Raw genomic sequence first — 26703 nt, 5'->3', positions numbered from 1 at the left:
ACCATGATCATTCTGTGCGTGCCAGGCATCGTGAGAGACTGGTCAGGAGAGGGCTAGGAAAGCTGGGGGGGTCTGCATGTGTCATACTAATGCATCTACCCCAGACTTGGTCCCTGGTGCAGCTGTGACTGTTGTGACAATGTCTGTTGTCTTAGAGTTTGTATTTTTAGCTTATTTACAGTCTAGGCAGCAATCTTAGTCCATTTTCTGCTGCTATAACAGCACAAAGTAATTTATAAAGAAAAGAAGTTTATTCGGCTCACAGTTCTGGAGGCCGGGAAGTCCGAGAGCATGAGGCCAGCATCTAGTGAGGGTCAGCCCATGGCAGATAAGTGGAAGGATGAGAGAGCCTGCAGAAGAGAGGTCTCACTTTTATAACAAAGCCACAGCCACCATAACTAACCCACTCCTGAGACAGCAGAATTAATCTGTTTATGATTAATAAATCAATAAACCAAACCTTCTGACCCAATCATTTTCCAAAGTTTCCACTGTTTTTTTTTTTTGAAACTAAGTCTCAAGCTGTCACTACTGGGTAGAGTGCTGTGGCGTCACAGCTCACAGGAACCTCAGACTCTTGGGCTCAAGTGATTCTGTTGCCTCAGCCTCCCAAGTAGCTGGGACTACAGGTGCGCACCACAACACTTGGCTATTTTTTGTTGCAGTTTTCATTGTTGTTTTAGCTGGCCCGGGCCAGGTTTGAACCTGCCAGCCTTGGTATATGTGGTTGGCGCCGTAACTGTGCTATGGGCGCCAAGCCACGGCTCCACCTGTTAACTCTACTAAATGTTAACCAAGTCACCAGCTCATGAACTTTTGGGAAACGCATTCAAACCATAGCAATAACTTATAAGTATTTTTGCTTTATCTTCTTTTCTTATTCTTTCTGAGATAAATAATTGGCCTTTAAGCCAATCTCAGCAAATGTCAATATTTTTTATTTTGTATGTTTCTTTTAACTTATTGTTTAGCTTGGTAACTGATAGGCTAACCTAAGAACCAAGACATCTGGTGGTCAACCCTGGGCCAAACACTATCTAATTTTGTGACCTTGGCCTAGTTGACATAAGTGCTCTGCCCCTTGGTAGTGGATAGTTCAGAAATTTCTAAGTGCCTGCTGTGCCTCCAGACCTTTCCAAGGAGCAGGACAGCCACAGGGCTGGTTCTTCCTATTTGGAGGGGCCATGTATTTGTTTGGGTAACCCTGTTTCCCTATTGGTCAGGCAGCCCCCAAGACCACCCCAGGTTTAGTGTTTCACCAAGAGGATTCAGCCTGTGGTAGTCCTCACAGCTTTGATTATTACGGCAAAAGGGATAGAAAGCAAAATCAGCAAAGGGGAAAAGGCGCATGTGGTAGAGTCCAGAGGAAGCCAAGCCCAAGCTTCCATGGATCTTCTCCCAGTGGGATCTTGCTTATTGCCCTCAGCAATCAGTTTTGACCACATGTGGGAAGTGTGTCAACCATGGAAGCTCATTAGGTTCAGCTTCCTGTGGTTTTACTGGGGGCTGCCCACATAGACAGCCTTTGCCTGGCACATACCCAAATTCTGGAGTCTCCAAAGGAAAGCAAAAGTGTTCAGCATGATAAATCACATTTTTTGTACAGTTAGGGGCATAGTGAGCCATTCTTATGAGTTCTCTAATTGGTAGGGGCTTGTCCCCAAATCCAAGTTTCCAGATGCCAGCCAAGAGCCAACTTTGCAAACAAGCCTCTCTAAGGATGGCAGTCTCAGGCCGGCCTCTCCACAACTGAAAGTCAGGGATCAATGCCTAAACCAAAGCCACTGCAGATAGGCAAGACTTAAGGAATCCACCAATCCACCACCTAGGAAGTGGTACCAGAAAGCTCTGCCCATCTGTACTGGGCAATCACTATGAACCAACCCCAAAATGCTTTAAGAATTTGGGAACACTGTTCTGCAGCTTGCTTTTCTTAGTCAACAATATATCAGGGATGACATTCTATGTCAGATTTAGTCATCATTTAGCTTTTCAGTTGTACTCCAAGGCATAGATACACTATGGCCATAATAAAAACAGTAGATAGCCGGGCGCATTGGCTCACGCCTATAATCCTAGTGCTATGGGAGAGTGAGGAGGGAGAATTGCTTGAGCTCAGGAGTTCGAGACTTGCCTGAATGAGAGTGAGACCCTGACTAGCCCAGCCAGCGCCACAGCCAGCAGCTTCCGGAGGCTAAGGCAGCAGGATGCCCGCAGCCCGTGTCTGAGGTTGCAGTGAGCTATGATGCCATTGCACTCTGCTCAGGGCTTACGGTGGAACTCTGTCTCAACAACAACAACAACAAAAATAAATAAAGAGGGCAGCGCCTATGGCTCAAAGGAGTAGGGTGCTGGCCCCATATGCCAGAGGTGGCGGGTTCAAACCCAGCCCCGGCCAAAAACTGCGAAATAAATAAATAAATAAAGCAAAGAAATAAAAAAGATAAGCAAGGATTAATAAAAAAAAAAAAAAAACAAAACAGTAGATACTTGGGAATGCCAAGGAGTTTGGGTCAGATGGGCCCAGGAACTAGCCATGGACATTAATGCCCATTCAGGACCAATCTGTTATTGATAAACATTTTTCTTGTTACTTTGTAAATGCTTAAAAGGAAGGAAAGTATTTAAGAATTCATCTTATTTCAGAGGTAGTTTCTACTCATTTATTAAGTGGATAACTGGATAACTCTTTTCTTCCTATTTTTAGCCTATGACCCAAATAACAAACGTCTTCGTCAAATTAAGGACCAGATTCTAACAGACTCTAGGTACAATCCCAAGATCCTCTTCCAGTTGCTGCTGGATACTGCACAATTTGAGTTTATACTCAAGGAGGTAAAAATATTGAATAACCATCAAAGTCTTAGATTTTTTTGTGCTTAAAAATATTTATAAAAATTAGGATTTAGTTGTTTTGTCTCTGATTGAAACTACAGATTGTAGCTGTCTGATATAATTCTTACCGAAAAAGAAGATTAGAACATTTGGTACCTACTATCACTGGGATACAGTGATGAGGAAAAGTACCTAGAGTATAGAGGTTGTAGTCTAATGAGGAATGCAAACAGTAATCAGAGAGTCAGGTGCAAACGGAGATAGATGGTTTAAAGCAGTGGTTCTCAACCCTCCTAATGCCACAACCCTTTAATACACTTCCTCATGTTGTGGTGACCCCCAACCATAAAATTATTTTCATTGAGCAATGAAAATAAAGGGTATTAAAGGGTCACAGCATTAAGAAGGTTGAGAACCACTGGTTTAAAGGAAAGGAATTTAGTTCTCTGAGGACCTAAAATAAAGGGCTGGGTGGAGTGACTCACACCTGTAGTCCCAACACCCTGGAGGCTAAGATTGGAGGATTACTTGAGCTCAGGAGTTTGAGGCTGCAGAGAGCTGTGATAGTACCACTGCACTCTGGCCTGGGCAACAGAGCAAGACCTCAGTCTGAAAAATAAATAAAAGAAAGGATCCCTGTTCTAGCTGGGAAGACTTCCATGAAAAAAGAAGGAAGAGCTTCTAAAAGGTCCTGGAAAAGGAATCTGTTAGAGTTAACTAGACAAAGGTATGGAGCAACAGTCCAGTAAGAAGAAAGTCCTGTTGGGTGGGGAAGATCTTGCCAATTTAAGGACCTAACAGCCAGTTGGCTGGAGGGGAGAGAATGAAAGAGATAGTATGAAATGAGGCTAAAGGTAGGACTTACAGAATTTCTGGCTTTATCCTAAAAGCCATGAGAACCTATTGAAAAGGATTTGAGTAGGGTGGGTGGTTTCCATTTGAACTAGATCATCGTAAGAGCGATGAGGAATCTGAGTTCACAAAGAAAATCATGAAGTTAGTCTTACCCCTAAAGAAGCCTCTGTAGGCTTAATAAAAATGGTGGATGCTTGGAAATGCCCAGGTTTTATAACCAGTGCCCTCCGGGGGTTGGATCAAGTGGGCCCAGGCACTAGCCCCAGATATTAATGCCCCTTCCAAAGCAGCTCTTACCCCACCTCTGTTTGGTTAGTGGTATACTAGATGTATACCATGTACCTTCTATGTATGTGAAGGTACAGTATTTGTCTATTAAGTAGCTAAGAAAAATAAATGCTGTTTATTAACTGAATGATAATACATGTGCTGTGTGTTTTCTGAAATTTGGGTAAAATTTTATAAGACCGGGGAGTGCTACCCCTTTTTGATCTCTTAAATTTTAATGTTTTCCCTTTAAAAATAGCAAAAATACTATTGAGTACATATTCTGTTCCTAGCTAGGTGCTAGGAATTCCAAAACAAACAAGGCATGCTCTCACCAAAGGAGCTTTCAATATAGTGGGAAAGAAAAACAGATTAAGCCAAGAAAGAAAGATCCAAGAAGAGAAACCAGGCATCACATTAGTTGATCAGAGCAAAAATGGTCTTTCAAAGGCAAATGAGAGTTGCCTACAAGGAAGAAATGCCCTCAGAGCAGTTATGATCATTAACCAGAACTTCAGGGACCCAAAAGTCCTACGTATATATATAATGTGTAGCTCAGTGTTGTTGAGTGGAAATCAGGACAGGTCTGTGCTATCTAACTGACCAGACCTACATTTCTACTCCTAAGTCTGTTCTCTGGAATCCCTTGAAATAGAATACAGCTTCCTTCTGTCTCTTCAGGTAGAGAGTAATAGAAGGGAGCCTAAGGGAGCACCAACTCTTTGTTATTTGAGGTCTTCAAAAAGAGAAAAGGCTCTGGTAGAAAGAAAAAAAGTACCCAATACAAATGGAGCCCAGAAATAATGTATTTTAACCCTGGCACTGCAGCTTGGTTCTTTAACCTGTGTTTCCTCTCTCCTACCTCCTATCCACCCCTTTTCCAGAATCACTTTCTGATTCTTTCTATACAGTAGTTGAACCTGTGTTTCTTCTTACCTTTATATGGCAGTGCATTTCTCAAGGACAAGCCCCTCTCCCAAATTCCACCTTACAATACAAGAAACCTGTGAATTCATGTCAATCAGTGATTGAAGGCTCCAAACCATGTGGTCTACTATGAAGACCTCTAGGCAATTTTGTGTTGTTGCTTTGCCCTTGTCCAATGGCATTAATTGATCCCAGGCACACAGAAAGATAGGGTAGACTCCATAAATAATTCTTACTATTCCCCAGTCCCTTATCATTTGATTGATTAATCATCCTGTTCAGACCACTTAAGATTCCTCCTGCACAGGCCCTACAAAATTCCACACAGCCTTGTTCTCCTTCTGCAGATGGAGTCTGATAATGAAGAATTTAGGAGAAAAATCAACGTTCATGCATATTTACCTCATAAGAGCCCAGTGAAATAAACCTTTTACTTTTGTCTGAGATACCATGTACTTAAATGAGAAATAAGATTTTTTTTAAGTTTATTTTAAGAAGAGAAAAGCCCAGTCTTGAGTTGTATTCTTTTCTCCTCTATCCAAATAGAGGTAGGATTGAATCTTTATAGGATTTAAATTTTATGTCACAGTGAATCTGTACAATAAAATAAGAAAGCACCTTTGTAGATATTTTAATTTATTCCTCAGTCATCTGAAAAGATAATACTCAAGCCTTCCTTGGCTAATTAGATTAGAATCACAGAAATTGTTACCTATAAAGAACAATAGATCATTGGTCACAAATTTAATTACACATTAAAAACAGCCCCGGCATGGTGTGATCCTATAATCCTCACGCCTGTAATCCAAGCACTTTGGGAGGCTAAGGCAAGAGGATTGGTTGAAGTCAGGAGTTCAAGACCAGCCTTGAGTAAGAGTGAGACCCTGTCTCTACAAAAAATAGTAAAAAAAAATTAGCCAGGTGTGGTAGTGTGCACCTGTGGTCCCAGCAACACCAGAAGCTAAGACAGGAGGATCGCCAGAGCTCAGAAGTTTGAGGTTGCAGTGAGCTATGATCATGCCTCTTTACTGCAGCCTGAGTGACAAAGATCCCATCTCTAAAAAAATAAATAAATAAAAATAAAAATGCTGATTTCTGGGCCTACTCAAGGATTCTGAACCAAAATCTTTAGGGACTGTGAAAACCTTAAAGACCTCCAGGTGGTGCTTATGCACTATTGGTCTGAGAACCTTTGTCTTAGGGGTGGTCTAGCTTTGTCTCTCAATTAGTATAAAGTGTAATAGGAATTCTTAGGAGGTGGCATCAGGATCAATGTTAACTTTTAGTGTCTTTTATAATAAATTAGGTTTCACTCAAGCTCTCTTCATAAGCTGCTAATCTGAATTTTCTCTTAACTAAATAAATCTTTTCTATCTTTTCAACAGATGTTCAAGCAAATGCTTTCAGAAAAGCAAACCAAATGGGAGTATTACAAGAAAGAGGGCTCGGAAAGGATGACTGAGCTTGCTGATGTCTTTTCCGGAGTGAAACCCCTAACCAGAGTGGAGAAAAATGGTAATTGCTGAAGAGGAAATATTGGTGTGTTTGAAATGTATATGCAAATTATTTGGAAACTGGAAGGATATGAAAGTCTTTGTGTTTACATCACTGTATGCTTTGATGTTGTCCTTTTTTAGCATTGCTGATAGCCATCTGAAGTTTAGTTTTGGCTGCCTCTAGCTTTGTGCTCCCATGGGCAATGTTCATATCCATCCGGACTTCAGGCTTCATATCTTATCTTTGAAATAAATGGTTAGGTTAAACTAAAACTTACAACTCTGGTTTACATAGTTGAGAGAGTTATAAACAGCCTCTGCCCCCGTGGTCTCCAAAACTGATGTGTCAGTTCATGTGCATGTGGAGTTAGGAAAGGATTCCCATCACCCAAAAATATCACTAACTACCAGCATGCATAATATGTAAGATTTCAGCCTTCTAGTCTTCTTGCTCAGTCCTTGTTCACTTATGTACACCTCCCATCTAGTGGCAGAAGACGGGAACTGCAGACTATTTCTAAAAGGAAAGGCTCATTTTTCTTTGGTAATTTTGATCCTGCTTCTTTTAGGAACTTCTATCCACAGAAAAATTTCAGCATCATTTCAAATCCTTATGGATAAGAATTTTCCAAATTGCTTCCATAAAAGCCGTTTTGAATTTTAATATGGCAATTTTTTTCTTTTTTTAAGACACTCGCACTCCATTGCCCTGGGTAGAGTGTCATGGCATCACAGCTCACAGCAACCTCAAACTCTTGGGCTCAAGCGATCCTCTTTCCTCAGTCTCCTGAATAGCTAGGACTATAGACGCCCGCCACAATGTCTGACTATTTTTAGAGACGAGGTCTTACTCTTGCTCAGGCTGGTCTCAAACTCCTGAGCTCAAGGGATCAACCCGCCTTGGCCTCCCAGAGTGCTAGGATACAGACATAAGCTACCACACCCAGCCAAAATTAAACTGTTTTAATGCTTAATGTTTAACTATCAGATTCATTTCTGATGAAGTTAATTGCACAGAATTGCCTAATAGTGTAGCTTTTTATTTAAAACCTTTATTAGTTTTAATTAATATAAGTTTATGATTTCTATATTTTGGCTTTTATTTATTTGATACTAAGTAGGTGGTCTAAAATATATTTTGTTTTTATTAGGAAAAGTTAGCTAGTTTATAATGATGTGATATAAAACTGACAATGCCTTAGAGATTACCATATTGTAATATTTTTAAATCAAGAAAAACAAAAACCACCTGTCATAGTGTAACTAGATTAGCTAGAATCAGCGCATTAATCTCTGTGATTGTTTCCTTTATCCTTATAAATACCGGAATGTTTCAGAAGTCATTGAAACAACGCCTTTACAGTTTCTTCCGACCATGTTATTCATTTCAGCGAATGTGTCTCATTTGATTCTGACAACCCTGTGAGATAAATCTTAATCCTTGCCTTATCCTGAAGCATAAAAACGTGGGTGTTTACTGAAAGTGACTAAGTAGAGTCTTGCGGGCTGCGCTGGTCTCCTCCGTCTCCAGTCTTGTGCTCTTGGTGTCACTGCGTCACACTGTCTCTCAGCCCTACACAAAGTTTTTAATATTATGAGTGTCTCTCATGCCAGTTCTTGAAATAACTTAGATTATAAATCATCAGTTCCTCTAAGTAAAGTGAAACCATCACATTGATAAGCAAAAAAAAAAACAGCAACAACAACACAAACAAAACAAAGAAACAACTTGAGGAAATCAACTTGGTGAGGTGAAAAGTGCCAGCTGTTGAACCTGGACAGACAGTTGTAAAAATCCTGGCTTACCACTGAAAACCTCAGAGCAGCAGCTTCCTTATCTGAGAAATAGCCATTAATTTCTACCTCCATAGATTGCTGTGAAGATTAAATGAGATGAAGCTGAGAACTTTGCCTGACCCACAGAGGGTATCAGAGCATGTAGACGCCCTCCCTCTCTCTGCTGTGTGACATGTCTGCAGGGTTGTGGATGCAGATGGCACCTGCCAAACTCAGACTTGCCTGCAACTCCACCCTCACACCTCACACTTCACACACCTTAGTCTCCTCACCCTCCAAGGCATGCCATTGTAATTCTTGCCCTAAAGCCTCTGCTGTGTGAGGTGGATGCAGATGGCACCTGCCAAACTCAGACTTGCCTGCAACTCCCCACTCACACCTCACATTTCAGACCCCTTAGTCTCCTCCTCACCTTCCAAGACAGGCCATTGTAATTCTTGCCCTAAAGCCTCTGCCTATAACTGTCTTTTATCAAGATAGAATACTCTTTCTGTTTCTCTGACTATCCAGATCTTTACCCATTCTCTCTCCTCTAGAAAACTCTCCTTGAACTGGGTTACCTCCTTCAGTTCCGTCCAGTTCCTCTGCACACCCACTACCACCTTTGCACCTACCCTTTACCACATGGACTTGAGCCTTTAATCCGTTTCTGCCAAGTGTTGTAGACTGAGCTATTCATGTGGAAAATTTAATCTCTCCTACTATGTCACATGCTTCAGAAGTTTTTGTTGTTTGGAGAATTCCTACAAGCAGTGTTAGGCCCCTAGTAAAAGCTCAGTTGAGTTATGAACTGGATTTGTGGAAGATGATTTAATTAAATTCAAAGCCACAGCTACGGCTATTCTGAAATTTGAGTAGTCTTTCCTTGTTTCTCTATTAACAGAAAATCTTCAAGCTTGGTTCAGAGAGATCTCGAAACAAATATCATCTTTAAATTATGATGATTCTACTGCTGCAGGCAGAAAAACGGTGCAATTAATACAAGCTTTGGAGGAGGTAAGGGAAGGCTCTGGAAAAGGCAGTTCTTGGATCATGAATCCTACCTGTGACCTACCCAGCCATCTCCTCCTATAACTGTATCTGCCAGAACATTTCTTCAGAAGCAAAAGCAGAATGAATTAATATGCTTCCTATAGTATTATATGCAGTGTCCCAAGTTTGGAGAAATAACCAAATGGCCAGCATGAAGAGAATGGTAGCAAAAATGATGATATTTCAATGTGAGGAAACTTGGAAAAATAATTATGAAAACAATATAGAAACATTGGGTAAATTGTGATAAAAAGGAGAAAGCAAAACAAAATTGTACATGTACACCATTTTAATATTTGTATGAAAGTGTGTACCTTGGGGAAAAAACTAGGAAGGAATACACAAAAATGAAAATAATTTTATAATGATCACGTACTTGAAAGTGGTGTATTTTCCTTCTGTTGGGTTTTTTGTTTGTTTGTTTTTTGAGAGACAGGTTCTCATTCTGTTGCCTGGGCAGAATGCAGTGACATCCTTGTAGCTCACAGCAACCTCAAACTCCTGGGCTCAAAGGATCCTCCTGCCTCAGCCTCCCAAGTAGCTGGCACTTGGCATGATACCCAGCTAATTTTTTTATTTCTAATGGAGACAGGTCTCTTGTTCTTGCTTAGGCTGGTCTTAAACTCAAGCAATAATCCACTCTCAAAAATGACTGTACTATAAGAATGATTATACCTCACCAGTCTTAAAATTTTGTGTTATATGCTTAAGTTAAAAATGGAAAATAAAATCATCAGAATAACCATGAATTTTATGATTTAAAACATCATCTTTACTCAATATATTAATATAACCCTATGCAGTTGGTTTGATTACATATAATGAATACTTTTTTCACTGGGCAGACTTTCTTTTTTTTTGCCATTCCAGCTTTCATTTGAGTAGAAGACTTTCTTACAGGCTTTTTTTAATTTCTGCCAGTTTTTTCAGATGGGCTCTATAAATGGCAACACGGCATAATACTGTGTTGTTAGCAAACCAAATTTTCTCATTCCAGAACAATTGCACATTTGTACTATTTCTACTTTGTTCTTTGGATATTCTAGTCTGTAGTACATTTGTAAACTTTGTAAATCTTGGATGTTTTTATCACTTGCCTTATTTATTTTGGCCTTTAGCTCAGGTCTCTTGAGTTATATACAAAAAATTTCAGACATTGTGGAATGATTATTTTGTTTTAAAGAGCATATGAAAATAACTTATGCAAGTACCAACATTGGTTGAGATGTAACTTATTTTTTTAGCGTTCCTGCAAATCTTCAGAACTAAGAGGGTTTTTCAATGTGTGTTTATTTATAGTGAAATGGAAAAGGGTTGTCATTTATGATGTCCTGTGTGTTGGGGATAATAAGCAGTTGAATATTTTCTAATCCCAGGAACTTCAGCTTATAATTGAAATTATAATTTGAAGTAAAAATTGTATCAAGAAATTATTAGTAAATAGTATGCTTTATTTTGAAGTATTTTCAAGGAGATTTGAGCACCATAGAGGCCCTTTAGAAAGTTTAAATGAAATGTATTTATGTTACACAGGTCCAGGAATTCCACCAGTTGGAGTCAAATCTGCAAGTATGTCAGTTTCTTGCTGATACTCGCAAGTTTCTCCATCAAATGATCAGAACCATTAACATTAAAGAGGAGGTTCTGATTACGATGCAGATCGTCGGGGACCTTTCTTATGCTTGGCAGTTAATTGACAGGTACTGGGGGCCATTGACATTCGTTCTTGACCAAGGCCAGTAGGAGCATCTTCTTACCATTTTCCTCTTTTACAGTTTCACTTCCATAATGCAGGAGAGCATAAGGGTAAACCCATCCATGGTTACCAAACTCAGAGCTACATTCTTAAAGGTAAGCAGAGAGCTGGGAACGAGATCATACTCTGTTACTAGAGAGAGTTGGCCTTCGTTCGGACCTCATTCATTAATTCCCACAATTTCATCTTTTTAGAAAGTTGGATAATTTAAGTACTTTAATAGACTGAAAATTGTTAGCAATTTTTCCATGACAGCATAGTTTCAAAAAATACCAAAAATGAAGTTTGAATTAATAATATAAGCTGGAATGCCTTACAGAATATTTTTTTAAAATTCAGGAATAGGCTTCTTTTTTTACCTCATTAGAAATGTGAATCCTTTTGATTTAATTCCCTAACCATGAATTAATTCCTTCTCCTTATTCGTTCAAAAATTCTTACTGAGCCTCTGCTGGAAACCTGGTATTTCCTCTCACAGTGAGGGAATAGTGGCGAACACAGGCTCTCAAGGTTAATTTGAGATGGTACGATATTAACAAATAAACGGTTTACTTCCGACGGAGTTACCATATGTATCAATTCTGAGATATACTTTTTTCATATTTTAACATTTCTTTCATTAAGGGGCGAGTTTTATAATTGCTGTTGTAATCATAATTTAGTTGTCGGCATTTTCTTTCTTTCTGAGTGGGGTATAAAGTGGCCCATGGAATGGCGCTTCTTACACTTGATAGCATCTTAAATTAGATTCAATAAGCCATCATTCACAATGTCTGACGTCCACACAGGAGTGGTTGTCTCCTGGAGACTCAAGCTCGCATCAGAACCCCCTGCAGGGCCTGTTATCACAAAGACTGCTGGGCCCTACCCCAGATTTCTGATTTACTCCCACTGGGGTGGGCTCAATAATTTGCATCTCTTAACAAGTTCCCAGGTAAAGCTGATGCTGCTGGTCCAGGGAGCACGATTTGAGAACAGGTAGCTCAATTTTTTAAAAATTATATTATCAGAAACTATTAATGGTATTGATGAGATTTGGCAGTTGTTGCCCTCTACTGGGTAAAGCCCAAGTGTTTTGTTGTATGTTACATTTTCTGGAAAGAGAGAGATTTCTAGGACTTCTGTGAAACAGAGAAGCCGATACATTATACTTTTCTTCCAGCTTGCCTCTGCCCTTGACCTGCCCCTTCTTCGTATTAACCAAGCAAACAGCCCTGACCTCCTCAGTGTGTCTCAGTACTATTCTGGCGAGTTGGTGTCCTACGTGAGGAAGGTGAGAAATGTATCGTGTGTTGTGACTGAATACAAAAGGTGTGCTTGGAGCCCTAAAAGGTCCACCCGTGTCCCTTCCCCTCTTTAAAATTTGATTTCAGAAAGTTCAATACCCCAGAATAAATATTCTTAGTGCTACTCTGGACATACAGATGCAGTTTTACTTGCAAAGGACTTTTATTTCTATTTTATAAATAATGATGGTATTAACCTGCATTTTACAGATGTAGCAAAGTAAGAAACAGTGGCTTCTTCAAAATCACAGAGCTAATTGGTAAAAGGTCCAGGTCCAATATATTCTGGTCAAAACCTAATTCAAGTTTTCATTGGAATTTTGGTCCTTGTGTTCAGGACTTATAATGGAGCGTGGAACTAGACAGGCCTGAATTCAAATTTTATCTGTGTCACATACTAGCTGAGTGATCTTCAGTGATGTTACTTAACATCTTTGAACTTCCAGTCTTTCTAAAAGCTGTAATCTGGAAGTGATATATTCTTTTGCAACATTTCTATGATTAGCTTTATATTCTGTAAGCAATTAACGTCTGAAACCGTGGAGCTCTGTGCCTGCTAGTAGTCATTGAGAACAACTCTTTGCAGTTTCTTGACATCCCTTCCTATATACAAATTGCCATTTGTACACACCAGTACCCTTCTACTTTTTTATTTTTAGTTATTATGGGCATATAATAGTTACATACATTTATAGGATACACGTAATGTGTTGATACAGGCAAAGTGTATCAATCACCAGTACCCTCTGTCATCCTAATATTTGTCAGCTAAGAAACATAGACATTTAATTGTATTTCCTCCTTTCCTTTCACTAAAGGTTTTGCAGATCATTCCAGAAAGCATGTTTACATCTCTTCTAAAGATCATAAAGCTTCAGACCCACGATATCGTTGAAGTACCGACCCGCCTGGACAAAGACAAGCTGAGGGACTATGCTCAGCTTGGCCCACGATACGAGGTGCCGTGTCCCTTTGATATTTAAAACTGAAAACCATGAAATATGGGCTCTGTGCTGTCTGCCCAGGGACCACCAGATCAATTCTGATTTGTTTTCGCACATGCCCAGTGATAGCCATCGTTTACCACTTTAGTACAATCACACCTATTTTCTTGGCATTTCCCTGGGGTCATTGAGGACCTTGTTCACCCAAATGCTGTCAGTGGAAATGGAGGTCTGCTGGTTACCGTTCTCTAACACAGCCTTGGTAAATCAGCCCTTGTTTTCTTTGAGCTAGTTTACTGACACTTTTCATATTCATCTTCCTGCATAATATACCAAACCCATGACTCAGAATAACGTATATTTCTTTTTCTTTTTTTTTTTTGTAGAGACAGAGTCTCACTTTATGGCCCTCAGTAGAGTGCCATGGCATCACACAGCTCACAGCAACCTCCAACTCCTGGGCTTAAGCGATTCTCTTGCCTCAGCCTCCCGCCACAAAGCCCAGCTATTTTTTGGTTGCAGTTCAGCCAGGGCCAGGTTTGAACCCGCCACCCTCGGTATATGGGGCCAACGCCCTACCAACTGAGCCACAGGCGCCCCCCCAGAATAATGTATATTTCATTTACCATTTCCTATAGACAAATTTTAAACCCACTTAATAGGTAAGCATCCTCAGAGGTTGTTCCTGAACCCAAACACCTCTGTGTTTTTCTCGCTGAACTTAAAATTAAAAGACATGACAAGTAAAATCAAATGAAAATTAAAAATGTGATATTTAGTGTCCCTTTTCTGTGACACAATTCCAAAAAATACATCAGGGATTTAGATTATCAAGCTTGGTATTTCTACATTATTTCTGATAAAATACCACATCTGTCTGCCTTGCCAATGCCTGCTGGCATTGCTTGGGAAGAAGGCGGACGCCAGTGGAGAGGAGGTTACCTGATCTTTTCTAGCTGGAAGGAACCGTCCTTCTCAGTGAGTCCTGACTTTCATGGTAGACATGGGAAATGAAGTCTATAGAAGGAGAGACGCCTTGTCGAACATTGAAGAACCAGTCGATGTCTCCTGACTTGGTTACTCAAGCTGTCTAACTGTGGTCCTTACCACAGAGCTCATTTCTGCAGACACAAGTGTCCTAAAGCTACATTCTCATTTTCATTATCTTGGCCCCTATCACCCAGTTATTTTAGCCTTCCACAGAAATATTGGGTCTTTTATCTGAAGTACTTTATTATACCTCTTTCTCTTTGTTAAAGGTTGCCAAGCTTACTCATGCTATTTCCATCTTTACGGAAGGCATCTTAATGATGAAAACGACTTTGGTTGGCATCATCAAGGTAACGATTTTGGGGCTGGTCCTGTGGCCTCACCGTTTGGATTTTCTCAGTAATTGTCATGTGTAGAACAGGGAGTGATATCATCTGTGGTTTCGCGTCCTGATTTTGATCTTTGTTTTACTCATTTATTGATTAAGGAAGACAGAGCATTATAATCTTTATTTCTGCTAATACTTGAAGACAATCTTACAGTATAGCCTTGGAGTTAGAGAAAATGTGCATTTCTGGTAACTTACTCGAGTTATTGAAGTCTAAGAAAAATCTATTTCATTGAATTTTTTTAAAAGCATGGAAAGCAAAATGATTCAATTTCTTTGGGAAAATTGCTTTTCTCTCTCTGGCTCTCTCTCATTCTCTCTCTCTCTCTTTCCCTCCCTCTCTCTCCCCACCCTTTTCTTTTTAGTAACTTTATTTTACACACCAGGTAGGGGGAGCTAAGATAATCGTGTCCCTCTCTGTCCACCGATCGTGGTCATCACTGACGCACACACGCTCCACTCTCCTTTCGTCTTTTTTTTCCTTCTCCCGGGTCGCCACTCCCTTCCCTTCCCCATAGCTCCCACTCTGTGTGTTTGATGGATGTTCATTAGTATCACTTTTAGCATGGGGCATTATTTTATGTGTGCATGTGTTTTTGATTTATCCAAATCTTACTGTGCTCTAAGTCTCATCTTTTCCCACCTTTCTCACTGGTTATTGCTTTTGACTTGTATTTATGTTGCTATAAATCAGATAGTTGTTTGCTCTTTTATGCTGCGTAGAATTCCTTCCACCTTTTACTTAACCATCCCTGGGGACAGACACCTTTGCTTCCCATTATCACAACCAATGTCATGATTGAGCATCTCTGAGCATGTTCCCACGCCAGACCTGTGCAGCAATTGCTCTGAAATCGACATCCCCAGGAGTGGGCCACTGGAACTTGGGGCCTATTTATACTGACTTTGTCACAGGACTGCCAGATTGCCTTCTGAAATGGTTGTTTCTAGTGTATCTGTTTAGATCTTTTCCAACACTTGGTATTATCCTCTTTCTTTCTTGATATAGCCTCCCTGGTGTCCAGTGTAGAGTGCCATGGCGTCTCCATTCATAGCCACCTCAAACTTTGGGCTCAGGCGATCCTCTTGCCTCAGCCTCCCAACATCCACTTTCTACGTTTTGCCATCCCAGGGGATATACAGTGGCATCTCATTGCTATTTTAATTTGGAATGCTGTCACGACTAGTGATGTCCCCATTCACATAGTTCACGGTGCTTTTATGTACTTTTCCATTTATCTGATTTTTCAGTTCAGTAGATTCTGAACTAAAGAGGTTTGGCAGTGTACCCAGACACGCGACCAGGAGAGGTTCAGGCCAAGTTTAATGAAAGGGGACAGAGACCCACCTGGGCAAAGGTGGCATCTGCACCAAGGGTGGTTGGAGGCTTTTTTAAACTGGGCGTAGGGGGAGGAAGATTCCACAGCTTGCTGGAAGGTTCTGGTGGACTAGGGTCCTTGCAGTGGTGTAATTTTGGGGTAGGGCCAAGTAGGCTGTTTGTTCTAGGAGGAGAGGAGAAGGAGGAGGTGGGGGAAGGGTTTAAGTCCCTAACTTGAATAGTCCTATGTGAGAATCAGGTTTGGAGTGTGGTGTAGGCCAGGCATCTCTGGAGGGCTTGTTGAGTTTCTCAAACCCCTGAAGGATAGCAACAGCCTGGTGGTCTACACAGGGTGTCTGGCAGCTGGCAGGCTCACAGCTAGGATTCTGGGGGTCCTGTTGATCACAGTCCTTTTTCAGGGGCAACAGACGACCCAGTTGTTACCTGATTATCTGGTAGCTGAGAACAGAATGCCTAGCATTCAAAGGTTACTATGTCCTGAGTAGAAGGACAGGGTCTAGATAGAAATCACTGAAGTGAGTTAAGCAAGTTTACCCCCAATTTGTAAAGTATAACTTGGAATCACATGGTGTGCCTGCAGGATTTTCCTGTCCTTTGTTAACTTCTTCTTCTTGTTAATGATTACATGAAGCACCTTGCTTTCAATAACTTAAATTAAGTTTATGCATTTTGCTGTCAACATGATTTATGATTTTTGATTGAATAAAGAAACCTATGGGGGAATGGCCAGGGCTGCTGCTGGCCCAGTGTATCCCTCTCTCAGGCTCCCATCGGTTATTTCACCTGAGATAACTGAGTCTGAGATTTTTCTCACGTCAGCTGCCCTCAGTGCAGATCCCAGCAAAGGTTGTGGGGACCCAGGCCCCCAAAGTCCTAACTTTTTAAAGGATAGCTATTGAATTGCCACTTTAACATTTGTGTTACTAAAATCCAAGAAACTACAGGAAATGAACTTAAATAGAAATGGAACTCTGGTATGTATTTTCTGCAAATATGCTGAAAGAAATCACATTGTAGGGGCAGCTCCTGTGGCTCAAAGGAGTGGGGCGCTGGTCCCATATGCCAGAGGTGGTGGGTTCAAACCCAGCCTCAGCCAAAAACTTCAAGAAAAAAAAAAAAAAAAATAACATTGTAGCCCTTGGAATATTAACAGAATTTGCTAAACATATGTTAATCCTGATGCCAGTTTAATTCAGTTGACGGGCAAAGAATGCTTGTGAAAGTCACTCACTTTTTATTAATGAAGGATGATACACAGGATGATAGATCCTAGGACAGCAAAGGGACCAGAATAGGAAGGATATAAGAGAGCCTAAAACAGGTAATTAGCAATAATGATCAAAAGAAAGACTACTTGATAAAATGTAAATCCTTTCCCACAGTCTTTCAGATGATCAGATCTGAAGGAATATCTTACTAACCAACCCCATTCAACCCAGTAGACCCTCCCTGCCAGGGAGCAATAACAAGTCAGGACTTCTGGAAGGAGTCCTGTAGCCCTCAGTAACCTTTAACTTCAGAATGTTAAGGATGTAGTTCAAACATTTATGAAATAGGTTCATTTTAAACAAGTGAGATACACAGATATAGATATAAGTATCATTGTTAGAGGCAGTCAAAAAACGAAAAGAAAGGAACGCAGATAGACGGTCCCTGACTTACAGCAGTTCAGCTTCACGATTGTACCTATACTATCTCTATCTGCTTTTTACTTTCAGTACAGTATTCAATAAATTATATGAGCTATTCAATACTTTATTATAAAACAGACTTTGTGTTAGTTGATTTTGCCTGGCTGTAGGTTAATGTAAGTTCTGACCACATATAAGCTAGTACAAGCTAAATTACGATGCTCAGTAGGTGAGGTACATTCAATGCATTTTTCACTTAATGATATTTTCAAGTTAAGTTGGGTTTATCAGGATGTTACCTCGTTGTAAATCAAGCAGCATCTATAATTCAAAATCCGTCAGTAGGGGAAATGGCTAACTATGTATATCGTGGTACACTATTACAATGGAGTCCACAGCCATTCAAAAAAGAGTTTGTCACTGGACAATTACCAAGATGGAAAATATAAAGAACAAACTGCAGAACAGCAACAACATTGGGATATATCATTATATTTGGATGTTTGAAATTAATGTGTGTTTAAGGTCGCGTATTTATGTGTATAAACAAATAAAGGTCTAGAAGATCCATATGAAAACTGTGAACTGTTAGCGCTGGGAGAGGATAATAGAAGTGTGTGGAAGGAGCGCTGTGAACACAGCTTTCTCTAGGCTGTGAACACTTCCAGAGTAAAATTCAGGAAGAACTAGGACAGCCGTGTGACCTTTAGATTCCTGGAAACACTGAACTCTTTTTCACTAATCTGTTCTTATAAGGAATATTTCTTTGAAAGCTTCATATTGATTCTTTGATTTTGTACACATTCTTTGATTTTGTACACAAAGCCCTATATATATAGGGCTTTTTTTTTTTTTTTTGAGACAGAGTCTCTCACTATGTCACCCTCAGTAGAGTGCTATGGCATCACAGCTCACAGCAACCTCAAACTCTCGGGCTGAAGCAATTCTCTTGCCTCAGCCTCCCAAGTAGCTGAGACTATAGATGCCCGCCACAATGCCCGGCTATTTTTTGTTGTAGTTGTCCTTGTTGTTTAGCAGTCCTGGGCCGCGTCCCATCCCACCACCCTTGATGTATGTGGCCAGCACCCTAACCACTGAGCTATGGGCACCAAGCCTATATTTTTATGATTTACCCTTTTATTGTAAAATCACAGATACTGAAAACTACAGAAATAATGATGTAGTTTATTGGGTTACTCTAAAACCACTCATTCTAACCAGACCATAAGTCATGAAATAGGAGTGACTTGGCGCCTGTAGCTCAGTGGTTAGGGCGCCAGCCACATGCACTGGGGCTGGTGGGTTCGAACCTGGCCCAGGCCTGCTAAACAACAATGACAACAACAACAACAACAAAATAGCCAGGCATTGTGGTGGGCTGAGGCAAGAGAATCGCTTAAGCCCAAGAGGTTGCTGTGAGCTGTGACACCATGGCACTCTACCAAGGGCAACATAGTGAGACTCTGTCTCAAAACAAAACAAAAAAAGAAATAGGATTGAGCCAGCCGCACTCTGGAATCCCCATCATGTGACCTGACCAGTCTCCGGTGCTCCATAGTTTCCTTATCGTAAGGGTAAATCTCTAGACACTAAAAACTTTTTTTTCAGTTGTTATTTGTTAAGTCTTTTTTTAATCTACAGATTTCTCATCCATTCCTTTTTTTTCTTACATGTTATTTGTTAACAAGCCTAGGGCATTTCACTTTTACTTTCCCCACTGTGCCCATTTTGCTGATTGCATAGTCTTGATATACTTGTAGTTCAACATATTTCTCTGCAACTCCCATTGCAAAATTGTCTTATTTGATGTTTAAATATAAAACCAGAGAGAACTCATCAATTGTCTTTATGACTTTTTAAAATAATGATTCTTTACAAATTAAAAAGAATGAGTCTCAGGGAATTAAAGGGAGGATGTTAAAACCACTTAATTTTTTGTGGATCTGATAGCAGACTGTTTTACAGGGAACAAAATCTTTTTACATTACAGGAAAAAAATTAGCAAAATAAGCTAATAGTATTAGATAGTAGATTTGATTTTCTGTTTTATCTCCCAAATTAGAAACAGCCTTCCAGGAGTGCTGAATGGGAAGAGAATTTTTCGATTTAGAAAGTGGTCCAACCCAAAACTTGAGTTTGTTCATATGGATGTAGATGCCCTGGGGATAACATCATCTGAATTAGGCCCTTCATCCCACTGCCTCCTCCTGTTGATAAGAAAAGGATCTTTTTACTTTTAATGAAGTAATTAGAATATGAGGCCCTTTAAAACTTTACATTTTCACCATCTTTGACATACCATGTTGTAAAAGTGTCATTATGAATTTTATTGGGATAAACAGAGTCTTCGAAAGATAACTGGTTTAACAACTCTGTCCAAACTATACAAGATCACATAGCAGCAAGAAAGGAAAAACGTACAAATCATTCAGACACGAGGTAGGAAAATGCTCTGCTTTGGATTTGGGAAATCACCTTTCCTCTGGATTTCTTCAGGACTGAATCTTTCCTAACTGCCATGTAATAATCTTTTTTTGTACTTAGGTGGATCCGAAGCAGTTGCTGGAAGATGGAATCCGGAAGGAGCTTGTTAAGCGTGTTGCTTTCGCCCTTCATAGGGGGCTGATATTCAATCCTCGAGCCAAGGTACCCAGTGCCCAAAATGCACCTGTCCTTTTTTCTGCTCAGCTTGCAACATAGACTAGAATTTTTAACCTGTCATGGACTAGATCTTTCCTCCTAGCTAGTGTATATCTCATCTGTGAACAACTGATATGCTTTTTATCTATAATCCATTTCTATGATGAGAAAATCCTTTTTAAAACCAGTATTTCTTTCCTATGCTTGTCGATCCCCCAGTTTAAGAACTGAACTGATATTTATGATTCATAGCTACTTACTACAGTTAAAAGAATTTATTAACCTTGGCTCGGCACCCATAGCACAATGGTTATGGTGCCAGCCACATGCACCGAGGCTGGTGGTTGCATACTGAACAACAATGACAACTGCAACAAAAATATAGCCGGGTGTTGTTGCAGGTGCCTGTAGTCCCAGCTACTTGGAGGCTGAGGCAAGAGAATAACTTAAGCCCAAGAATTCAAGGTTGCTGTGAGTTGTGATGCCACAGCACTCTACCGAAGGTAACATAGTAAGACCCTCTCTCAAAAAAAAAAAAGAATTTGTTAACCTTAAAGCAGACAGGAATAGTAAAGGCTATAACTATTTATTTTGCTTAATCTGTTAGGGAATATGGTAATTTTCCTCAGGACAAAAAAAAAAACAAACATAGGCCTGGAATTTATATATAGGCTATTTTTTCAGTAAATTCAATTTAAAGTATTTTAAGTATTCTAAGATTAAGCATATTCATCAAACAACATGAACGAAATTATCTGGGCCAAGTGCATTGACTCATGCCTATAATCCTAGCACTCCAGGAGGCCACGGTATGTGGATTGCTTGAGCTCAGGAGTTCAAGACCAGTCTGAGCAAGAGTGAGACCCCATCTCTAAAAATATAGCTGTGCCTTGTGGCGGGTGCCTGGAGTCTCAGCTACTTAGGAGGCTTAGACAAGAGAATTGCTTAAGCCCAAGAGTTTGAGGTTGCTGTGAGCTGTGATGCCGCAGCACTCTACCAAAGGTGACAAAGCGAGACTCTGTCTAAAAAAAAGAAAAACAGAAAAAAGGAGAAAGAAATTATCTGTACTCATTTTTTTATATTTTTTTATGTGACATTTCCTTCCCAAATGAATGAAATCTGTTCTTCCCTGAATGTCCGACATCAGCTGCCACTCACCTAGGTGAAGCAGGAAAGCAGGAAGTGAAAACCTCCAAAACTTAAACTGTGTCTTAAACTGTGATTATAGGCTCACAATTGCTGTGTCATTTAAAGTCTAATATAGTCGTTGACGGTCTCCTCCAATATAATAGATTTATATTTCCCCTTTTGCATAGCCAAGTGAATTGATGCCTAAGCTGAAGGAGTTGGGAGCAACCATGGATGGATTCCATCGCTCTTTTGAATACATACAGGACTACGTCAACATTTATGGTCTGAAGATTTGGCAAGAAGAAGTGTCTCGTATTATAAACTACAATGTGGAGCAAGAATGTAACAACTTCTTAAGAACAAAGGTATCTAATACATTTTAAAATCCTTGACTCTATTTTTTGTTTCTCACATTTAAAGTACACACTCCAAGCCTCAGAAATGCCCACAAGAAAGTTTAAGTAGTTACTAAAATCAGTACAAGTACCCTCCATGAACCTTCTAAAGTTACTAAAATCAGTACAAGTACCCTCCATGAACCTTTAGGAACCATGACGACTGCAGAAGAGGTGACACGCACCTGATTGTCCTTAGAAGGCAGCTTCCGATCAGTGGCTCCAGCTGCTTGTTATAATTACTGTAACCCAAGTAGTCGGGAGTTTAAAAGACTTAGGACTTTTCCAGTGGGGTTTGATCAGATTATACGCTTCAGAGTGAAATTGCTGAGACATGTAGTTGTTCTGTGTTTAACTTACTGAGGAACCACCAAGCTGTTTTCCTCAGTGACAGCATCGTTTTACATCCCTGCCAGCTGTGTGAGAGCTCCAGTTTCTCTGTGTCCTAACCAATGCTTACTATTTCCTTTTGTTTAATTATAACCCCCCTGAGCTGGTGAAATGCTATCTCATTGTCCCTTTGCTTTGATTTCCTAATTACTAACGATGTTGAGCATCTTTTCCCATGCATATTGGCCATTCGTATATCTTCTTTGGAAAAATATGTACTAAAAAAAGAGCATCAGAATTATCAGGGCAATGCTAAGAAGTTTGATTTTAGTCAGGGGATAACAAGGAGCCAGTCGGCAAGTTTCCATGTAGGGAACTGACACAATGTGGGTGACATGTTCAAAAGATGAAGTATTTTCCAGCCTTACGGTGTTTTGGATTTTTATATTACACTGCTGCATGTCAACTCATAAGACAAAAAGCCAGAAGTTCCCATGTCTCTTCTCACTTCTCCTTCGTCACTTCACTTTTCCACAAATGTTTCTTGTTTCATAAATGTTATGTGTGGAATTTCTGGGAAGCTATTAATGTAGTTTTAGAAATTCATTCTTCAAAACCAAGGAACATTTATTGTCACTGTTCATGCAATAATACCTTCATAAAATTATGGGAGGAAAGGATAACCAGGTTACCTCGTCAAAGAGGCACTAAAATATGGTTTTATTTCCTAGATTCAAGACTGGCAAAGTATGTACCAATCTACCCATATCCCAATACCAAAGTTTACCCCTGTGGATGAATCCGTGACATTTATTGGTCGACTCTGCAGAGAAATCTTGCGAATCACAGACCCAAAGTAGGTGTATCTGAATTCTCCTGAGCCCTGAACGCTACGGACAGTCTCATCTGTACCTGGGGCACTGTGGCACACTCCCCTATTCAGTCACTAGGTCTTGCCTTGTCAGCTCATATCCAGCCCGTTCAGGTTACCTCCTTTCTCCTTATTTCTTAGCCCAACACTCAAGCACGTTAACAGTCACAGCTGCCATTGATGGAGCACTCACCTTGCACTCTGGTCAGCACCTCACACACATCCGTTCATTCACTCACCACAGCAGCCTTACGAGGCAGGTATTGCTGTTATTCTCATGGGAAAGATAATGAATTTACAAGGGTACATGTCAAATCTACAAAGTGTAGAGTATAAATGTCTTAACGCAATAATTAAGAAAGTGCAGTGAAGGCAAAGTTAACCAGTTTGTTGTAAGTATTTCAAATTGTATATAAAACCAGCACATTGTACCCCATAAATGCATTATTGTACGCAACTATGATTTAATAAAAATAAAATAAAATGAAATGAAATAAAGAAAGATGATGAAGTAACTGAGACACAGAGAAGCTACTTAATCACCTGCTCAGGATCACACACAGTTAATGAATGGAGGACCCAGAATACACACAAGGCTCTGTGACTCCGGGTCCAGCTCCTAAGCACTGCACTGTTCAGGGGCAGGCATTGTATACAGCAGGTCACAGTCTACATGTGGGTCTCATGGGCTGTGCACGCAGCAGGATCTGGGTGAAAATCTCATAATTAAAGACTCTTGAGACTATTTTCGGTCAGCACCATGCAGAGAGCAGCATGCTGCCTCTCATTCAGTCCACCTGAGCCACTTGTTTTTCTTCAGCTGAGCCTCAGACAAAGCAGGTGGTATTAACACCAACTGAGGAAAGTATAGGCCCATGTTTTCCCCTGGGCATGGGTCACTGAGTAGAGTAGCTAGTGGAAGTACCCAAGAGAAAGTGATCCTCTTCTTTCTCTCTCCAGCTATGCCTGGAGTTCAAGTTGCATTAATTAAATGTTCTTATGACTGATCCTTTGTACTACCATCTAATCTAGGCTTATTTTGTCTCTCAAAAACATATGAAAGTTGACAAAACATATATAAACTTCTTCCAGAATTTCCAACAGAAATAAGGAATTTTGTTCGGGACTGGTGGGTGCAAAAAAGTACATGATCCAAAAGGTCTTGTAGCAGCTCCTCTCTTGGTACCCCTGGGTCCAATCACTGAAGCCCTTTTAGAAAAGTCCTTCTAGTTCCCAGAGTGCTAAAGATTACAGGCGTGAGCCACTGCCTCCCAGAGTGCTAGGATTCTAGGCGTGAGCCACTGCCTCAGCCAGTATCGTTGGTTTTGGTTGTTACCATTGTTGTCTTGCTCCTGAGTCAAAAAGGAGTCATCTGGAGATAACCAGAAAATGGCATCTACAAGTTTAAGGATGTAGGAAGGAAGAGCAAATCAGTTTGTCATCAGAGTCTCAAATGTTAGAGAGTGAGGCTGCTAAGTTCCTTTGTTACCAAATGGAAATAACAGAGTTGTCCCCAGTCTCTGGAAATTGAGAAGTCTCCACGGAGATACAGCTGGGCTCTAGTCTTCCAGCCTGACGGCTGAACCTCCCTTTGGCTTCTCATGACTCCAGATCAGCCCCACAGCTCAGTGGAAGTCAATGGCTCCTACCCGTGACACAGCAGGGAAAGGTGCTCCAACTGAGAGTGGCCTTACTGGTCCACGGATGGGTCCCAAGATGGAAGTTGGAAAACACAAATCGTGTTTAACTGTTGTACTTCATATGTGCTGCCCCCAAACCTGGTGACCCCCACATCTCCTGAGGATGAATTCTGAGCTGCTGTTGGGCTTTTGCTTTGTTTTCTTTTTAGAATGACATGTCATATAGACCAGCTGAACACTTGGTATGATATGAAAACTCACCAGGAAGTGACCAGCAGCCGCCTTTTCTCAGAAATCCAGACAACCTTGGGGACTTTTGGTCTGAATGGCTTAGACAGGCTTCTCTGCTTTATGATCGTAAAGGAGTTACAGGTGAGCCTTTTGACTTTCATGCCTGTTTTCCACTGTTTGGGGGGAGAAATGAGAATACATCTTGCTGGGTGTTTGAATTAAGTTCATTTAACTTTCCTTGTATGCTTTTTTATAGTGACTTCAGGTATATATGATTTCTATTAGGTAGATAAAAACTGAGAATAAACTGGAAGTTCTTTGGCCAGCCTGGTATCTTTATGGTGAGACTGTTTTTGTGAGTCTCACCTGGGGAAGGTAAGACTCTTTAATCTTGGAGCCAGTAACTCTCCCAGCGAGGATGTTTCCAGCAGGAACCTGAAGCTGCTTTCCTCGGTCATCTTGTTCAGAGGCTTTGTGTGACTTCGGCCCAGTCTCTGTTCCACGTAGCATTTTAGGTTACTGGCATATTTATGCAGGATATTCATTAAGTTTGATCCTCTGATCATGCCTTCTTGTTTTCAGAATTTCCTCAGTATGTTTCAGAAAATTATCCTGAGAGACAAAACTGTTCAGGAGACTTTAAAAACCCTCATGAATGCTGTCAGCCCTCTAAAAAGTATTGTAGGTAAGTGACTTGAGATTAGCTTCAGGTGGAGATAATACTGTAGCCTTTCGAATGTACTAAAAGAGAAAATTATGTTTAACTTTCCAGCAAATTCGAATAAAATTTATTTTTCTGCCATCGCCAAAACACAAAAGATTTGGACTGCTTATCTCGACGCTATAATGAAGGTATGTTGTGGGAGAGAAGGGAATAATCAATACTATATTTCTAAAATGTTCATTTTCTTTTTTTTTTTTTTGTAGAGACAGAGTCTCACTGTACCGCCCTCGGGTAGAGTGCCGTGGCGTCACACGGCTCACAGCAACCTCTACTCTTGGGCTTACGCGATTCTCTTGCCTCAGCCTCCCGAGCAGCTGGGACTACAGGCGCCCGCCACAACACCCGGCTATTGTTTTGTTGCAGTTTGGCCGGGGCTGGGTTTGAACCTGCCACCCTCGGTATATGGGGCCGGCACCCTACTCACTGAGCCACAGGCACCGCCCAAAATTTTCATTTTCTTATAACTTTATTACCTAAAGAAAGCTCCTCATTGTCACTAAAATGAAAATATTATACTTTAGTTTATTGTTGTTTGTAAGTTCACTTGTTTTTTTTATCTTCTTCTCTGGACCCGTTCTTTTGTTGTTTTGGTTTGAGGTTTCTTTGTTTTGTTTTAGAGAAAGGGCCTCTGTTGCCCAGGTGGGGGTGCAGTAGCACCTCACAGTGAAGCTGTTCTTGATTGGGCTTGTTATGAATGTATTATTTTCCTATTGTTCGAGAAAACTGGTTCTTTTTGAAATGCCTTGTGCCCAGAAGTGCTTTCACACATGGAAATGGAATCTTTTCTCCTGCAGTCATAAGCCTTCCTTCCCTAACAAGTTCATTTTTACAGACCTAATCTGCTCTGAGTGGCCATTAGAACAGGGCGTTTGTCCTGCTCCACTCTTGTATCTGCATAGATGGTAGGAAGCCACGTTCTTTGAGGATATAAATTATCCCCACACTGTGAGTAAAACATTTTGTCTTTGGAAACAAATAAGAAAGAGAAATGAAGATTTAATTTACTGGATCAAAACCTAACTTATTTTAGAATCCAGTCACCTGTTTCCCTGCCTTCACCCGTGGCAGAAGTTCCCAGGGGCCTCTGCGTCTTCTGAATGCTCATCTCTCATCACTCGATAATCTAACCCTTTCTTGACCACCCATTCTGTACAGGCGTTGTTAGTTGCTCTGAGAGACAGAGTTAACCGAAATGCTA

At 40.5% G+C, this 26703-nt stretch overlaps 1 protein-coding gene across 3 annotated transcripts in view; it reads left to right on the top strand.

Annotated features, from left to right (window-relative positions):
* WASHC5 (WASH complex subunit 5) overlaps nt 1-26703 on the top strand; it is a 65728-nt gene that overhangs the window by 23786 nt on the left and 15239 nt on the right. For 2 of the 3 annotated variants that reach the window (XM_053559624.1, XM_053559626.1), the window contains 14 exons: nt 2708-2835; nt 6270-6399; nt 9061-9173; nt 10743-10909; nt 10985-11060; nt 12128-12238; nt 13070-13210; nt 14455-14535; nt 20088-20189; nt 21500-21679; nt 22771-22895; nt 24760-24922; nt 25364-25466; nt 25554-25633. In XM_053559624.1, coding sequence (XP_053415599.1) covers nt 2708-2835; nt 6270-6399; nt 9061-9173; nt 10743-10909; nt 10985-11060; nt 12128-12238; nt 13070-13210; nt 14455-14535; nt 20088-20189; nt 21500-21679; nt 22771-22895; nt 24760-24922; nt 25364-25466; nt 25554-25633 — 1700 coding nt within the window. The remainder of the gene's footprint in view (nt 1-2707; nt 2836-6269; nt 6400-9060; nt 9174-10742; nt 10910-10984; nt 11061-12127; nt 12239-13069; nt 13211-14454; nt 14536-20087; nt 20190-21499; nt 21680-22770; nt 22896-24759; nt 24923-25363; nt 25467-25553; nt 25634-26703) is intronic. The other variant, XM_053559625.1, reaches the window with a different exon arrangement.

Source organism: Nycticebus coucang, chromosome 13, assembly GCF_027406575.1.
Source record: "Nycticebus coucang isolate mNycCou1 chromosome 13, mNycCou1.pri, whole genome shotgun sequence".
In the NCBI taxonomy this organism is placed as follows: Eukaryota; Metazoa; Chordata; class Mammalia; order Primates; family Lorisidae; genus Nycticebus; species Nycticebus coucang.
This window is presented reverse-complemented; position numbering and strand designations above follow the sequence as displayed.